Here is a 19336-nt window from a genome sequence, read left to right as displayed (position 1 = left end):
TGCTTGCTAGGATTATTGGCTGATATCCTGGTCCATTAAATGTAAACTAGTGATTAATTAATTGTTTCACCCTGAAACAAATGAGATAAAAGCTTACATAGTAATACCCATAAAATATGCTACTGTTCAGTGTGTTGATTCGTTACAATTGATGCAGTGTTGTGAGGGGGCTGATGGAGTTCATGACTCTTGTGGCTGTGAACGAATCACAGGGTATATTTATTCAGTTCTGATAGCAATCTGTGTTGGTAACACAGGCCCTCATGTCACAAGAGTCAGGGAGAGCAGAACAGCTTGTGGTAAAAATGTTAACAGTTTAAAGTGCCCTCTCTGCTTGGTGTATACAACATATGGCTAGACCTTACATGGCTACATAGAACGGCAAAGTATAGGACACAGAAACATTGTTCAGTGAGAGGTTGCCTTATCCTCTGCAATTCAAAATCAACTTCAACTCAGGATACTGTAGCATGGATTGTTCCACAAACTACAGCCACTGGGGTTGACCTTGGTAGTACAGTAAAAGTGAGCATACATTTCCTTTCCAAACAAGCCAGGAAAGCTGTTACTGCAAGGCAGGCCAGTGGAAACTCACACAGTCCAAAAGGCACTACAGCTCTACAGTCTCATCCCCATGGTACCAAAGACAAAACCCAAAACAGACAAACTAAACAAATATTCCTTTCCATCCATTTTGCTGTCAAAGTGAGTTGCTATTCTCCATTTTCCATATAACCTCTCAGACGGTTCAGTTAAGGAGAAGTACCTCCTGTAGCTGTGGCTCTTTCTTCTTTGCTGACATATTCAAAAGCTTTTCCAAAGAGCTGTAGTACTTCTCTGTTTCCTTCTCATACTTCTTTCTTTCCGCCTTAAGAAGGTGCAGAGTGGAAGAAGATAAAGGGAACAAAACACAAGATTAGTCTTGCTGACAAAGGAATCAGAGCTATGTGTAGTCTAGTGCATAGTATATTGTCAGGTACATGCTGAATAAGGTATTTCTAACAGTCATTAGGGTACATCAACAGCTTATACACAGGGCATTTAAGAGCGGCAAAATGGATAGTATTATATTGGTATTAATGACAAATAGTATGAAGTAGCAATGAAATGTTATACTGTACCCTTGCTATGCCCAGTTGCTCTTTCCTGAACTTCTCCAGCGGTTTCATTAAGGTTTCTGTGATGTTTCTCATCTAGGCAGAGATAGAGAAATAAGTCATTACAATTCCTTCATTATTGTTAAACTCAATGGTAAACCCATGTATTAATATTTCATATGTTTCAACAACATATTCCAGTATGAAGTATTTCCTTGATTCCAGCATAAAGTGTCAGCTGCATACATTTAATATGTAATGCTTGGCTATTATTCATAACACTTCAGATAAACATAATTACAGTTATGGTTGTACAGACAGCTGGAGATGAGCTGTCTATAACAGCACACCATCTTCATAATCTCCCCCAATCCATCTATTTTATGTCAAGTAGCTCAATTGTAGTCTTCCTCAGTGCTCATAGGTCTAGGGATTGCTGCCTTTGGGTTCATGCTGTACTGCTCCCAGACTGGCCTTTATATACTGTATGTGCAAAGAGAAATTACATAACTATTACAATCAAAGTATCATTTTCCTCCTATAATGGATTGATAGAGTCAAAGTATTTTTCCTCCAGTGCTTTTGCTATGCTGGCTACAGGACATGTCAGTGCCTGCCTGCCCATCCCACCTCTCCTTACTTGCACTGTGATGTCATCCTACTATGCTGAGCAGTGCTGTGTTGAGCAGCATATTTACCATTACGGTCTAAGCCTGGCCCAAGCCCCAGCACAAAACAACTCAGTCAACTACTGATGATGGGCCCACTCCCTAACCACAAACCCTGGGGACAGACATTACATGGCAATGATACTGCAAGGGGCTGTCTATAGCAAAAAAGCACAGACCATGCGTATTGTGCATTCCTTTCCAAAAAAGGGGAATCTTTTAGATGTGTCTTTTGGAATGGTGTTCACAAACTATCATTGGTCATCTAGCCTACTGCTTAAGTTAACGAAAAAACAAATCATTTGCAGGAATAAGTGTGTGGAGTTTTGACAAGCATATGTATTACATAACCTCTGTAGAGTTCACAAAGAGATCACAGGACATGATCTACACACAACTTATTTTAAGGAAGCTCTTAAGTGAAATAGAGTGGCTATCCTTTCAGCACAAAGTGACTGAACGTGAACTCAGCTGGAGGGTAACTTTAGTCTACCATATACTGTCACTATCCAAAACAGGCACTCTTTAAGACTCTCTCAACTTCCTTCATATTGGATGCATAATTACTGTGGTTTATAAATGACCAACTTTAACAACTGTAGTAGTAGCTTGGTTTTATGGTGGCATGTCGTAATGGGCTTTATTGTTGTTGACCTTGTTGCTTGTAGTAGCCTATGTGATTTGTCCTGGTATTTAAGGCTTGGGTGAAATGATGTGGATCTGCAATCCTGTCCCCTACCCAACCACGCCCAGGCAGGTGCTGTGACAGTGACCCTTAGACAAGCATAAGAGGCATAGGGGAAGTGCTGTTACAACACAATCATTACTTATCCACCCACTAGGGAACCTGTTTGCTCTGCCTACTGGTCGCTGTGGCTAAAAGTTGGATAAACTGACATACATATTATTTGCGCTTGTTGGGATCTCTGGTGTATGTCAGAGTCAGTCAGACATTAACAGATGTATATGGACTGTATATGGACAAGACTAGGTGTAGGCTGGTGGAAACACATATAAATAGAGCAAGCATACACACAATTAAGCAATTCAAGCACATACCACCACATGACTGTCTGCACATTAACACACACTTTCTCACACACACACACACACACACACACACACACACACACACACACACACACACACACACACACACACACACACACACACACACACACACACACACACACACAGACACAGACAGGTATTTCCCCCAGCTTTGAAGCAGGTCCCGACTGGTTGTACTCACCATTAGCTCTCTTTGGTCTTCCAGGTTCTTAAGGAATGAGGAAAACTCTTGCAAAGACTCATCTGAAAAAAAAGAAAAAAACATACATCCAAACACAGTAATATGCATTCATTTACATATTTACACACATTTATACACACACAGACCACAGAGACATTATGATTATCAGTTGTCCCAGTTACGGGTAGAAACCAAAATTTGGGAAAATTACAAGTTCTTAATTTGGTGGTGTATAAAAAACCCCAAACAAACATTTACGGTATGTGGCTGCATTGGTAGGAACAAAACTAGTGGTTGGTTATCATCATATGAGGAGGCAAAGCCGCACTTACCAATACATCTCTCATCATCTGTCTTTGCATCTCCAATGTATTCAAACTGAAACTCTCCCAGGCACTGGGCAAATTTTCGCTGCGCCATCCCAAGCTCTGAAAGAAGATTTGTATGATACAAATCTTAAAAAACAGTGCATTTAATAGGATGCAGAATGCCTACTATGCTTGTATACTCTATGGTGATATGTTGATGAGATCTACTGGATCTACTGACGTCTTGCTGAATAGAAAGGTTGTTTAGTAGCGTAAATTACATAAGCTAGGCCAAAGTGTCATCTTCATTATAAAACCACTGATCTGAGGACCCATTTGCTAAAAAATGACATACCATTAGCAGTCTTGAAAACTTTCTCATTCATCTCTAATGCCATGCAGGTATAATACACACACTGAGTAGTTAACCGCAAACATCCTGTTGGTTATGCCTGCAGTCTGCTACATCCTGTTGCACAAAGAACACTGGTCTACCGGGTTGGCAGGTGCCACTGGTTATCCAAGGACAAAAAAGTGAGTAAACTTGACTTATATTTAATAAGCTATGTGCAAGTCATAGCCGAAGCCAACACAATGAATGAGAAAGGGAATATGACACTCCCAATGGCATGGACAGCACTGCAAAAACACCAAATGATAGTATGCCCCAAAAACAGCACAGCTATCGTATTACTCAAAAGGACAGCCTAAGCAACATAATTAACTAAAAGAGCTATCCTGCAAAAAATCCCTCAAAGTGGTATAAGTTGATATTATTAGACTTGGCCTATTTCAAAAGAAAATAGGTCTAAGCCTGTAAGAAAGCCTACTACAAGAAATCAGTTAACATCATCCATTTAATCCTGGGACTTGAAGGCCAAGTACGCTTGGCTATTTGGATGTAAATTTGGATGTATTGCAGTTACTGTTGACAGAGGAAAGACCCTGTGCACATCAGTAAATACAGCAAGCCCCATCTATTTCAAAACAGTGTTGAGATTCCCTGAGGTGGGAATCTCTGCCCCATGTCAGTCCCCAAGGGAAGTGTGACAGAATGTAGTGTGGGTATTTTAAGACTGAAGCTATGAGCAGTATCCTGAGGAGTGTCATTAGCCTTGGCAGCTGGCCGGGACTCTATAGGGAACAATCAACTGTGTAAAACTATTGAATAGAGCTCTCAGAGTGTATACAAGCTAACAAGTATTTATAACTGCCACAAAGCCACCAATTAGCTTGCCAAAGTGATAAGCTAGTTTGACAGTGTTATACTAATGGTATTCAGAATCTAAACAATAACCTAGACCCCTGTAAATGTACACCAACATTTTCAATGATCATTCATTGGTTACCCTAAAAAGTCAGTTATTTCTTGTGCATTTCTTTCCGTGGCTATTTTGCAGTTTACAGTAACATCTCACCCAAAAAAGCTTTTGAAATTCTCTGAGCTGTTGTGTACGCATGCCATGGATTAAACCTATACTAGGGCCCAAAGCTCGAACATGTGAGTGGTGTTGGACAATGCCTTCCTGAGCCTTGCACAAAAGGGCATAGCTTCTGCCTCAATGACTGATTTCAAAACAGTTTTAAATCCATTGCTGGTGGCTCTTCAAATCAATCTAAAATCTGTGCCACCAAAAGCCCTAAACACCTGTAGTCCTGTGGTCAATTTGTGTAGGTCATGGAACTACAGGAAGCTAGGGGATGCACACTGGACACCGAGACAGCTTGCATATTACATTATTTACAATGGTTTGTTCTTTGAGCAGGCCTTTAAATAGCACTTGCAGGAAACATATTACTTTTTTCCTTAGGGGTGAGGTAATTGTTGTCCTTAAGAAATTAAATGCCCAAACAGCAAGAGAAATGCACAGTGAACACATAAAAAGCAAGCTGCCTCACTAGTGAAATCAGGTATCAGTTACAGCCTGGGTGTGACACCTGTCCACACTGGTGAAACTGCAATAGTTAACATCCATTAAGAATGTAACAAGTCAAGTTCTGAGCTACTCTAATGACAGCAAGGCTTCAAATAATGAGTTGTTTGTGGCTCATAATGGCTTATTTATTGGTTCATAACTTCTGCAAGATATTGCACGGACCCAATCAGATCATTAATCAAGACTTGACAAGGTCTATATTTGGGCCTTCTGATACACCCCCTGCTGGCTTGGATAGTGCTTTAAAGACAACATTTTGGTGAGGTCAGAAGGAATGCAAGAGGGGCGTATTATGGGATGCATTATTATTATTGTCAGACTGTAATCAGATGTGAGCTACTGGATGACTTAATTAGACAATAGGCGACAGTGGATAACTCATCTCATAAGCAGAGTTCCAACTGACTTCAACCACCTCAAATCATTTTGGAGGGTATTTTACTAATACATTCAAGGTTTTTGGCTTTTTGCCCCAAAAGTGTTTGTGTCACACAGAGATGACTTCCAAGGGACGTCAACATGGCCTCGTGAAGTGCTACGTGGGAATAGTTAAGTATGGGTTACGGGCAGTATTGTCGAAATAGAGGTATGGCAAATATAAGACTGTTAGGTCATTATTTTGGGAGCAAACATTTGTATGCTGAACATAGCAATTTACTTTGAATTGACTGTAATTCTAGGAGGAGTCTAAACCACACAGAGAGCTAGCATCCAGACCATGGTGTGCATCTCAAAAGTCCATGAAAGGTGACTCCGGTCTAGTTGATTTTACTTCATTTGCAGAGAGTGAGAAAGGACTGAAGACAAAGGCAGTCCAAACAATCCCATATTGGCATGTTCAATAATTTCATAAGATGAGTAAGCAAGGAGACAAGACATAGGGAGTATACTCCCCACTGGATCTGGCACTTCATACCTCTTCCAGATTTCAACAGCGAGGCATTACCTATGGTAATCCCTTCCCTTACTGATTAAGACAGTCTAGTCCTGCCAGAGAGCATTCCAATGAGCCCACACAACATTGGTTCTCAGATCACAGCTTTACTGGGTTGGGCGCCTGAAATATTCTGAAAAACTTTCAATAGTGGCCGCGTCATATTTCATCACTGCTCATTTTTTTTATTGCCCCCTCTTCCAATAGTGTGCAATCAGTTGCAATCCTTGAGCATTTGGCTAGCACTCATCAACATGATGCACCCTCCCACCGTTCCAACTAGGAAAACTCCCTCCCATTTCCTTTATGGCAGAGGAAAAAATCATGCCCTGAGCTTGGATTATCATTGTATAGTGATTATTTTTTTGCTCCTGTACAATGCCATAATTAAGGATATCATTTTGCCAGCTCTTTGTCAGCATGGAAACAGATTTGCCATACTATAATAGGCCACTGATACCATAATCATACATAGATACCATTAATCATATGAAATCCTCATCTTTCCGCTTGCACATTATTCCCGCTAAATTCCTCAAAGAGGTCCTCGGTAGAGTTGGCCCACATATTTTGCTCATGATAAATAGTTCACTGTCTTCTGGCTCTGTTCCCATCTTCTTTAAACATGCCATGGTCTAGCCTCTCCTAAAGAAACCAAAACTCAGTCCCCTTGATCTCAAAAATTAAAAACCTATTTCCAAACTTCCCTTCTTGTCCAAGGTCCTAGAAATGATTAGGCATATTTCATAACAGCTACTGTCATTCCTAAATTCCAACAACAATCAATCGGGTTTTAGAGCTCACCACAGTACTGAGACTGCTCTACTCAGGGTGACTAATGACCTTGTCATCGCTGCTAACAGAGGTGACTGGTCCTAACTCTGTTAGACCTTAGCACTTCTTTTGGCACTTCTGATCACAGAATTCTGACCCAATCATTTGGAGAACCGGGCCAGGCTCACTGATACTGCTCACCATTTCTTTAAATATCTTTCTGATAGACAATGTTCTGTTGTGATTGGCAATACCTGCCCTGCCCCTGTACTCAATTGTGGGGTTCCCCAAGGTTCGATCCTAGACCCCTTTTCATCATTTTGCAAATAATCCACTTTCATTGCAATGCTAGCCTAAATAGCACAGCATTGCCCCTCAACCTGTCCCTAGATCCAGGCTTAAAACTAAAGGTGACTGGGCTTTTGCAGTCATAGCCCCTATGTTTTGGAACAGCCTGCCTGAGGAACTCAGGCTAGCTGAGTCTGTGTCATCTTTTAAATTGCTGCTTAAAACCTTCTTGTACAGAAAAGTACTTTTATATTTGCTTTATTTCACTCTCCTGTTGGATTTTTTTTATTGTTCTTATATCTTTTCTTTCCCTTTTGGCTCTGCTTTATTCTAATCGTTTCAACTTTTATTGCCTTTGTTTTTGGCTTTTCTATTTTTTTTTTTTTTGTCTCTGTAAAGCACTTTGTAACCTTGTTTTGAGAAGTATGCTACTATTTAAACTAATTATTAATTATTATATATTACACTCAAGATTAGAGGTGAAGTTTTGTAATGTGTAATGGTCATTGTAGCTGACTGTCCATAAATGTATCAAAGAGACACTACATCACATAGCATAACCTAGCCTAAATTAGACAATTATCACCATCTATTAGCCTGGTTGGTCAACTACAGGACTCATATTATTCCAAAACATTAATGGATATAGAGTGGAAAATTCAACAGCTGCTCCTCCACATGTCTGTCAGAGTAAAATCATGATTTGACAACATTCCTTTGAACCTTGACAAAACCTCAACACACTATATTATGTCTGAAGTTGGATCAGGGTACTACCCAATGTCACTTTAGTGTAAGATACTGTAGAGCTGATGACATTAGGACAATATGACACTGGCACGAAAATCAGTACCATTCAGGCATTCTTAAAAGGTGCAGTAAGTAAGATTTTTACTGTCCCATAGCACAAAATGAAATGTCATAATATATTTGAGGTGGTAATGCCAATGACTCAATGATTAGGCTACTTGTCCAGGTGCTGAGAATTCTGGCTTTCAAAACTCACTTTCTAGCACATACTGTTTTGGAAGAAATATGCTAAAGCCCCTTCATTAGCTGCACAGATAGATAAATCTGAAAGAGAATTTGGACCTTGTGTATTTTACCACTGCTTGTCTTTTTTTCTGGAACCTATTTTCATTTAAGCCTACCATGCTATGCTTTTCAGCTGGACTTGATCTGAATTTCAAGGATACGTTTTCTCTCAGAAATTAAGGGATCAAGGGTCCAGGTCATTGTGAACAATAATAGTGCATGTACCATGAACAGTGATGTCAGTGGGTAGATTTGCATTCTCTTTATTTGACCCATGTGTTAGTGTGGTGCACAAACGGTCTGAAGAATCCCACCCATTCCCACTCTAGTTACAGAGACGGTACTATAAACTGCATGCTTATTTCACTCACTGCAGGGTGGGCAGTTAATATGGAAAGATACTAGGCCCTGCTGTAAGGACTTCATTACATGGTTAAATTATCCTGATACATGAAGCCCCAGCATTATTTGACAACAGGCAAATTCAGAGAAGAAAAAATAGCAACAGTTTGTGTCGCTGTACAGCGTCAATAGAATAACAACAGCATACATCAACTGGATACGATCACTGGAGCAATAAACAAATGTGCCAGATGAGAGGTCTGCATTTACAGATTTAAATGATAGCTGCTGTCCAACAGGAAAAAAACGATCACAAGAAAGAAATACCACGCACTAGGGCATAAGAGTCCAAGGCATAGGCTTCGCCTAGTTTTTGCCTTTTAAAGCAAGGCATTTCGGAGCAAACCTGGGAGCTGTCAAACTTGGCTAGTTTCTGTGCAGAAACCAGAGACCAGACCCCTGTCTATCGGCTTCAGAGTGAGTCATACAGACCCCACCTTACATTAATCTGATAATACGGGCCAAGTTTTTCTTCAACAGGAAAAACATGAAAAATAAATGCCTAGCTGTGTGACATAAACACTGGTGCCCCTATTCAGTAGAGGTGGGAAGGAAAACAAGGATAACACAATAGGGAGGGTGTTGAATCACAGGACTGGTTACTGTGGAGCACCACAGATCAAAGTGAAAGTGGTGCAAGCTTGGTCATTCATCAGCAAGAGGCCTGTCACAAAAAGACTAGGAACCCTGTCAAGTGCAAAATGATGTTCAGTTCAGTCAAAGGAAAATTTGTCACACACATTCCGTAAATAAAAAGGCCTATACTGTATAGGTAAGGTCATCTATATTGTACAACGTCATGAATACTGCGCAATGATGATGGCAGTTGTTGGGGGGCCTAACTGAGTAGGCCTAACTGTCATATCAACAATGGTTGATATGACATTGGGATTCAGGAAAAAAACTAAAACAGAACACAGTATTGTAGGCCTAGTTGTCTCTTATAAACAACACTGTCTCATTCCTTAATTACTGTCACACAGCTTAAAGCTATATATGATGACTTTATGGTGGTAAAACATTCACTTTTAATTGTTATTAGTGTTGGAGTTGGCCTTTCCAAGCTCCAACAAAACCATTAACGCAACATGAGATGCTCTGGAAAAGCCAATTCTGAGAGGTGGGGTACTGGGTAGTATACTGGCAGGAAATAGTAGTGTCTCGCAGGATGTGATGCATTTTACGTAATGCTTTTCAACAATGGAAGGATTTAAAAATGCAGTTACAGATACAAACACATGTAAACATGGCTTCATTTCTTCTGGACAGGTCAGTTAATGTGTAGTAAAGCTTTGTCCTTTAATTGAAATGGCCTCAAAATATTATTATTGCAAATTTGCTAAATTACAAGAGATAGGCTACACTCCGGCAATCCAGCCATGTTAGCATCGTAGCTGTATATTAGCCCATTACCTTTTGTGACAGCATTTTATTCCAAGCATCATACAACATTGTGAGCGTTTATGTGTATAGTTTTATCCCAAGCAGCCTACAGTGTCATGAGTGTTTAAGTGAACAATAAGCACACGCTTGTTTGTTGTCTGACGTCATTAAAAGTGCGACGAGCGCAGTTGCGAATTTTGACCAGAGTAGTTGCTGTGCCAAGTTATTACATAGAGCTTTAACTGGTAAAACGTTGGGAAATCCATTTCCATGTTACCTAAATTGGTGTAGGCTAATCAACTTCAAACACTCAGACCTACAGTCTTTGACAAAATGGCTGTCAAAAAATGGTATGACAGACAAGCACATTTGAGTTTTTTTAAGGAGGAGTCTGAATGTAGTGCAGCAGCCAATACACACAAACTTTTCCCCAAAACAATCCATAAAAAGGCATGTATATGTCAAGGTTCAACTGTTGAAGATCACTTTGGGTATATTATCAACCACAATGTATTCACTGGTGCCTGTTTTGAGTGTTGTTTGCTATGATTTCTACACACTTATCAGATGTGCCACTTGGGTCAGAGCTTGCTAGGTCCAGGCCCTCAAAGAGAAGTCAGTGTTTACATGCCGTGCCTCTCCCCAATCCTTCCTGTTCAACTGTTCCACTACTACCCCCCAACCTCCCCACCCCTCCATCCCGTCAATCTCTCTCTCTCACCGTGTGTGTGTTTTTTTCTCCCACCCAAAGCATGCATTACGTCATTCCTAACTTCCTGGACCTCAAAACAAGCCTGTCGGGTGAGTTCTCCTAGGACTGAGGGGCTAGGCTGCAATCAGTGGTGTCCTGTCAATAATATGAAGGCAATGTTGACTGAGAAGACTGTTTTAATGCAATGCATTTTGCTTGTTCTTTTATATGAATTTTATCTTCTTCACTTTGTCTCGATGCTTTTAATGTTTTATGTAAAGCACTTTGAATTGCCTTGTTGCTGAAATGTGCTATATAAATAAACTTGCCTTGCCTTATACCACCGCATTGTCAAGATCATCCAGTCAGTCACCAGTGTTCAGACTGACAGAAAAGATTAACACCCTCCTCCACATTTGCCTGCACCAAAAAAGGAGCTCCAAAAGCATTATCATGTCAGGTATGCAGTATCACTTTTATAGTAGGCCTTGTTCTTTCTAGAGCAAGAGATGGAAAAGCGTTCCTCCCACATGACCTCACGTCTCTGCTAATGCGGTTTTAATGAAAGATTGTGATGTGGCTCTTTGGCAGAATCAGTAATGTGATTACAGAGAGCAGCAGCTAGCCAGAGCAAATCATGGCAGGACGCTATTAAATCTGTCTGCCAATGAGAAAAAGACCTTTGCATGGCAATGTTTTACAGTGGAACTGGTGATGAAAAAAAAGACAAAACAGTTTGATTTGTGAGCCGGTTGGTCAATTCACCAGAGGAAGTCCAGCTGCGAAAATGACCAACTATGACTGACCCCACAGCAACTCTGCACAACTTCCCTCTCCAGCTCAACGTAGTAATATGTTCTTGAAAATAACATGAAAGAGACACTTCTCAAAATGACTGCTGGTTGTTGTTTCCTTGGACACTGACAAAACAACAGAGATAAAATATTCCTTACAGATGAAGCCATTCTTTCATTAAACCGTTCACAAAAATAAATTATTTTGCTAAGTGAGTGACAGGCAATAAAAATGAGGGGTTGTTGAGGGGGTAAAGACAGGACAGAGTTCCTGTGGAGGAAACCCACTGAAACAGAAGCACATCTGCATGTTGCTCTTCTAGTGGGCACTTCCATGTCACGGCTCTCTGGCCCAGGGCCCTGCTTGAACGTTTCCTCCCAGAACCAAGGACTTTCCGTCGTGGGACATCCTCCTAGCCATAGGAGTGGAGGGAGTGACTGAGTGGCTGAGGATGGACTTGGAGAACAGAGTAAAAGCTGGAAGTTCCATTTGACAATCCAAACATCGGATCATTCAGGGGTCAAACACAAAGCATTTCTCTGCTACAACTCTTTAATGCATGACATTTACAACAGGTTGTAAAAGAGACTAAATCTTTGGATGTTTACTGCAGATTAGAATCATGTTAAATCAACCATTTTTACAACACAGTTTAGTGTTAGATCTTGCCTTAAAGTTGACAGTGATCATCATATGCTGTGAGGATTACACAGCTTAGCCTGCCCAAATCAATTCTGCTCATCAAAAACATTGGCTGAGAGCATATGATCAGCTAGCTAGGCTAGCTCCCCTATCTACATCAAAGCTGGGTCCTCCTATTACCAACCACAAAGAGAGATAAAAAAAAAAAAAACAAGCAAGTGCCTCCCAACTGCTGAGCTACTTTCTATGATCTCTACCAAGAGGAGAACTAAAGACAACCAATCGCAAGCTCAGGAGACAAGGTTGTTAAGAGTGGTGTCCAAGTAATGAGAGCTTGGCGTGGCTGGGCCGAGCTCCACCCTGGGAGTGAGGAAGGTTGTTACTTTATAACCTACATATACTTATAACATATAATCTGCAGTACAACTGAGGGTGGACTCACACTACTGTCCACTGAATTTGAATATACAACTTTTACATCAGTATGCTTTGAGAAGCAATTAGTGACATAAGATTAAAATCATAGTCTTTAAATTTGTCTGGGATGCCCCTAGCTGGAATAACCATTTAAATGTACTCAAATTATGGATATGGATTTAAATCCCAATTAGGCAAATCCATACATTTTTAGATAATCAGGGTGAAAATCCTGCATAAAAAATCAGCTGGGAGTTGTGCTCACAAGTTGAAAGCTGCATGATTTTACTCTTTGTTCATAGATATAGAATATATAGACCGTTCTGGGGATTGGGGACATAACAGAGCCACATATGCCTGTAAAATGGATTGAATATTCAATCCATTTTGAATTAATTACAATCACCCATCCTTGCCTGAAATTAAACATTAAGGTAGGAAACACCCTGTGTAAATAGTAGGCGTGGCTTATTGTTACATAAGTCTAGATAAGGCCTGAAATAGCACAGGAGAATATTTTAATATTTTGCTGTGGGAGTTGGGTAGTGTCTGAGTTACTCTACTCCTGCTATTAGCAAGGATAGTCAACACCCCATGATTACAGTGATCCAAGAATGCCAAAAACAGTAATTTGACATTTGTAGAGGGGACAGGACACATTTTAGAAAATGGTGTCCATGAAGGGCTACATGTAGGTTGAGCAAAACAAGTTGAGCTCACTTTATTAATGTCAATATACAGGAATATCACCAATGATTCCTTAGTTGAAACTGGTTGAAGTTCCAGTGCTTTAGATGATAATGGGGATACCAGGATTGTCTACTCTTACAGACAATATTCCTTGTTACAGCCTCATACTCAAGAGGCAAGCAAAAACCTAATTAATATCTGAAATACTACCTTAAATTTAGTCTTCTTCTTCAGGGTTAATTGTCTGGCCACTTATTGTACACCACTGGCTAGGTAGTGGTGGTGGACCACTAAAAAACACTAGGGATTACCAGCAAAGAAGGGATGTGTAGGTTAGCCATAGGCATACAAGGCATGACATGCCGCTTCTGAAATGGGATAGCCTACTGTGTATAGGCTTACACCAGCACAGCACCGCATCAATTTCCACCCATCTGTGACCAATACAAGTGAATACCAGAGGTCACCCTATTTTGCTCCATGAGTTTTCCTACTGCACATGGAGGTTCTCGTGGTAACTCCCAAATGGCCTGCAAAAACTGATGCCTGTGAAAGTGACATGCAGCCCATCATTCGTTTAAAAATGCTTCTCTCCACACTGAATTTTCACTGAGGACCTATCAGTCTATCAATACTGTATTCCAGTAAATGTCAGGAGACACACTCAGTGGCCACTTCATTAGACAAACAACACAGTCCTCCAGACAATGAGTCACATGCAAATAAAACATAAGCATAAAGCATGCAGACAGGGTCAGGAGGTTCAGTTACCCTTTGACTAAATATTAGTAATGGCAAGATGTGTCATTTCAGCAATTCTGAATCATTGGTGATCTTCATTGTATCTATAGTTTATCAAGGTTTGTGTGATAAACACAACACATCCAATCAGGTGCAGTCCTGAGGGCGAAAACACCTTGATGAGAGACGTCAGAGGAGAATGGCAAGACTTGCTCAAGCTAACAGGCTCGCCACAAGTATGCACATAACAGCTTAGTACAATAGCGATGGGCAGAATGGTATCTCCAAACAAACAACCCATCAAACCTTGAAGCAGATGGGCTACAGCAGCAAAAGACATGTCAGGTTCTACTCCTGTCAGCTAAGAACAAGAAGATGAAACTACAGTGGGCACTTGATCACCAAAATTGGATGACTGAAGAGTGGAAAAGCACCGTCTAGCCTGACAAATCCTGGTTTCTGCTGTGACATGCTGATGGCAGGGTCAGAATTTGGCACAAACAACCTGAATCCATAGATCCATCCTGCCTGGTGTCAACAGTACAGTTGCCGGTGGTGCTGTAGGGGATGTTTTCTTGGCACATATGAGGCCCCTTAGTACCAACAGAGCAGCACTTGAATGCCACAGAATAACTTAACATTGTTGCTGACCAAGTGTATCCCTTCCATGGATACTTCCAGGAGGATAATGTGCCAAATCACGAAGCACCATCATCTCAAAATGGTTACAGGAATTGACAGTGACTTTAGTTTACTCCAATGAACTAGAAACTAAAAACAAACAACACAGGCACACATACTTTGTATGACAGCCAAGTGCACCAAGGAAATTTCCACACTGCTGCTGAAGCCAGTCTGTCTTGCACCTTACAGTTGCTACAGTTCAGCAGATATCTATTAGTATTAGTTATGATACTGTCTATAAGCAAGAGTGTCAGTGTCAAGATTAATGTAACATGGGATTGATTGTCCTTGCCAACTTCAGACTTATCTTAAAAACATTGTTACAGTACTATGCGCTAGAGTAATTATTTCAACAACTGGAGAGGTTATGGAGCTGTTGCATTCTCTTTTTGATGGTGTATCCCAGTCTGGTACCATCACAAACACCTTAACAGCCTATGGAAAGCTCACCGACCACTGCATTGGTAGCTGCTTCACTGGACACCTTACAGACAAACCCAGCCCACAACACTACAATTCATGGAGATAACAACCTAGTTTTAAACCCAGTTAAACCCAGTTGATTATTAAACAGATTTGGAGCCTAGGTTTAGCCTAGGCCAGTATTTTCTCAGAACATTAATATCTTCCCTTAAAAGCATAAGCAATGCAATATTCTAGCATCAGTAAAAGGCAATAAAAAGTCAGAGAGCCTTGGGAGCCGTCACTGCATACAAACAGTGAACGTCCTCACTTGTCAACAATTTCTCATATTGTTTGACGATGAATCCATTGTTTCTGCAATTTGTGTTGTCCAACTGATAACTTTAACGAATGAAAAAGAACATTTTTTAGCAAACTGAGAAAGAAGTTGTGACTACTTGCACATGAAGATACTGACAGCAAGCAGACTTCGCTCACATTAAGTTATGAGAAAAAACAGATCTTACGCTTTGTTGCATTGATGAGATTCTTTCCATCCTTGTACAGTTCTTTGATAAACCTGTTAGTTTTGTCCAACTCTGCTTCGTGTGCCTTTATTTTCTCCCTGAAGCTGGGGCTGTCCAGATAGCATTCACTGAATTCCAGCGGGTGTAGTCCCATTTCTTTGATAGATTGCTAGCTGGGTTTGCTAGCACAGGAACCTAGTCAAAATGTTGCTTATTCAGTAGCTAGCAAACTAGCGTGACAATCAAAACGCCGCTTTTTTCGCTGGTAATTTCACTTTCAAACCTAGCGGGGAAAACCATAGCTACGCGAAGTAGCAGTTAGCTAGTTAGCTAGCACGGTAACTTTGGACACAGACGCATGGGTGTTGTTCCACAGTTGTCAAATTACGCGAGGAGTAAGAGGTAACGGAGTTAAATAATAATGTCAACAATACGGTATCACATCAAGTATGTAACGGTAGTCGGTTAACTAGAGTTGTCAGAAAACCATGGTTGTTGTATCCAAATCTCTACTTCATCACACGTAGCGTTAGTCCTCCTTTCAAAGTGACAGATTGAGAAACTCCACTGACATCTGTGGGCGTGTAGCAAAAGTTGTACCAGAGAGTATCAAGGTTAAGCGAGATGTTTCCCTCCTACCTACTTCCGTCTTCGCTTATAGTCCAGAATACATTCCGTTTCTTTTTGAGATGTTTCGCATTCGGTCCAAAATATTATTTTTTCTGTGACAGGATTATTTAATTTGGCCAAACACCGTAACGTTTACAGGAATAGTTCACCCAAAAATGAAAATTCTGTCATCATCTACTCACCCTCGTGCCAAATGAAACACAGGTGAAATGTGTTAGTCCATATAACACACGGGGAGGTTCACACAGCACAACTTCGTAGCAGCCTTCTCCAAAACAACTGAAGTCAATGGGGACCTGTTCTTTAGAGTTCCAAAACAAAAACAGCCAAACAATCACACTTTGAATAGAAAGACCTATACACCATTATTTGTTGTAAATCAATCAGCTGTAGTTAAGATTTGCACTAAATTATGGTGTAAATATACTGTAGGTCTTTTTGGAACTCTGAAGAGCTGGTCCCCACTGACTTCAGTTGTTTTGGAGAAGGCTGCTATGGAGTTGTGCTGGCAACCTCCCTGTGTGTTATATGGACAAACTTCACCTGTGTTTCAACTGGCATGAGGGTGAGTAGATGATGACAGAATTTAAATTTTTGGGTGAACTATTCCTTTAAGGTCTTATTAAGCTACAGATAACCTTGATAACTAGACACATCAAACTATAACAAATAATTATAACAAAAAACACCTGTTTCATACGGCAGTCCATAGGACATAAAAAAAAATCTCTTTTGTTATGTCGAGATAACGACTTAATTATATCGTTATCACGACAAAACGAATTCCATTTTCTCGTCATAACGATTTAATTATCTTGTTAGCCCCTCTGGTGACATCTCATGTTAATAAAATATTGCGTGGCCACAACTTAGTAATGCGTGGGAATGAGGGAAGTAGCCGCTGCGCTACAAGTCCGCATATTCATAGTATTCTATCACCACACGGCCATTTTCCCAGCTAGCAAAATCGGTCTGGCCCAGATCTGGCCCGAGTACGGCTAAACCTCCGGCTCACATCCGGCCCGCATCCGGCAGTCCGACTCGGCTCAGTTTTGGCCGTGAATTACGGCGTGAGTCTGGGCCGACTGATGTGGCCCGAGTCCGGCCGGCCGGATCTGCGCCACATGTGCCGTAACTGCGCCGCACCTGGGCCGCATACGGATTTGGGCCAAACCCGGGCCAGTTCTGGTCCGGAGTGTTTTGTTTTATTTTATTCATTTGCACCCCCCACCCCTGCCCCCGAGTGTTTTATTTTATTCATTTGCACCCCCCACCCCAGCCCGCCTGAAACAAATAACGATAGTCTGTATACATGTAAAATAGCCTAATTGTTCTTTAATATAAATTAGAATGAATTAGAATCCATAACAATGTTAGGTAGCCTATAATAAGTGCAGTATGCTGCAATAACTGTAGGTCTAACATCAATAAAAAAAAAAACCGTTTTCACAGCATATTAAATATTGAAAGAGTGACACAAATGCTTGGAAAATGTATAAACAACGTGCCGTATTTATCAATAACATGTGTAAATGGTTGAAAGATTATTAAACACTTTTGATCAAAGTTATTGAAAACACAAAATATGCATGGCAATTTACAATCAAAGTTGAAAAGTGGCCCAGGTATTTACTAAATACAAAATATACTGTAAATATATCTAGAGCTGCAACTAACGATTATTTTCATTGTCGATTAATCTGTCGATTATTTTCTCGATTAATCGATTAGTTGTTTGTTCTATAAAATGTCAGAAAATGGTGAAAAATGTGGATCAGTGTTTCCCAAAGCCCAAGATGACGTCCTCAAATGTCTTGTTTTGTCCACAACCCAAAGATATTCAGTTTACTGTCATAGAGGAGGAAAGAAACCAGAAAATATTCACATTTAAGAAGCTGGAATCAGAGAATTTTGACTTCTTTTTCTCAAAAAATTACTCAAACCGATTAATCGATTATCAAAATAGTTGGCGATTAATTTAATAGTTGACAACTAATCGATTAATCGATTAATCGTTGCAGCTCTAAATATATCTAAATATATCTTTGGCCTTTACATAGGAACAGTAGTAGTAAAGAAAGTATTAGAAGTTTATCTATGTTTTCTGGTGCTGTTCTACATGATCTAATTAACAGAAAAGTTACAAACGGAATGTTATTGCAATTCTGACTGTTGTAGAGCCAAGTCGTCTGCATTTTAAGCTGATTGCATAGCTCTGCATCAACCTGCTGGAATAAAGGTCAACTGTAGTGAGGAAGTTCTGCAGACTGAATATGCAACAAAAGCACTCAGGCTATAAGCCGGGACATGTTGGAGGTGACAGCCTTGCTGTCAGATGTCTTGAGGGTGGTGAGGAGGCGGTGAGTGTCCAGACCTCTGTGGAACTACTCCAATGCATTTAGCATCCAGAATGACTTAATAATTAGTGCAGTACAATAAGTGAACATTCCTCTAGCATCAACAGGGTAAATCGCCAGATAATTTAGTGCCATGAAAACAAAATAGTGCCACAACATTAAACATGAAAAATATAAACTCACTCCTATCAGCAGTTAAGTCAACAAGCAAGTGCAAGTATAATAATCTAATAACATGACAACAACAACAAAGTGCCACACTAGTGTGTGTGTGTTTGGGGATACAAACCCTGGCTCAGGTAAAGGGAATCAAGTAGGGGTTGAGAGAGGCAGAATATGAACCCTGGTCCAGGTTATGGGTTAAGGTGGGGGGTGAAGGCCTAGGCAGGGGGGCAGGAGGTCAGAGGGCGAGATGGAGCCTGTGTCCAAAAATGTTTAGATAAAGAATACATCAGAAACTCAAAGAATACATCAAAACCTAAATTATTTTCACTACACAGGTTTGGCAGTTATGATCATAATCAGCAGATAGGCCTACAGATCTACATTGTAAAAAAAACAAACCTCACCACACTCACATGTTTTCTTCTTCTGCTTTGTTTTCTTCCATCCTGCTTGGTTCCTCCCTTAGGACTGTCCAAATGATCAGAAAACACAACTTACACAAAAACACAACTTATCT

At 40.4% G+C, this 19336-nt stretch overlaps 1 protein-coding gene across 1 annotated transcript in view; it reads right to left on the bottom strand.

Moving 5' to 3' along the window:
• Positions 1–16202, bottom strand: part of arhgap10 (Rho GTPase activating protein 10) — a gene marked incomplete at its 3' end in the record, with an annotated part of 43429 nt that extends 27227 nt beyond the window's left edge. Inside the window, exons 1-5 of the mRNA XM_071537353.1 lie at positions 15668–16202; positions 3350–3445; positions 3018–3079; positions 1122–1193; positions 767–868 (exon numbers count right to left, since the gene is read on the bottom strand). Of these exons, the coding sequence (XP_071393454.1) occupies positions 767–868; positions 1122–1193; positions 3018–3079; positions 3350–3445; positions 15668–15821 (486 nt within the window). The remainder of the gene's footprint in view (positions 1–766; positions 869–1121; positions 1194–3017; positions 3080–3349; positions 3446–15667) is intronic.
• Positions 16203–19336: the final 3134 nt, after the last annotated feature.

This window comes from Centroberyx affinis, unplaced genomic scaffold, assembly GCF_046629955.1.
Source record: "Centroberyx affinis isolate AG114_WGS23_722 - 3 ecotype Tasmania unplaced genomic scaffold, CSIRO-AGI_Caff_v1 ptg003020l_1, whole genome shotgun sequence".
NCBI lineage: Eukaryota > Metazoa > Chordata > Actinopteri > Beryciformes > Berycidae > Centroberyx > Centroberyx affinis.
This window is presented reverse-complemented; position numbering and strand designations above follow the sequence as displayed.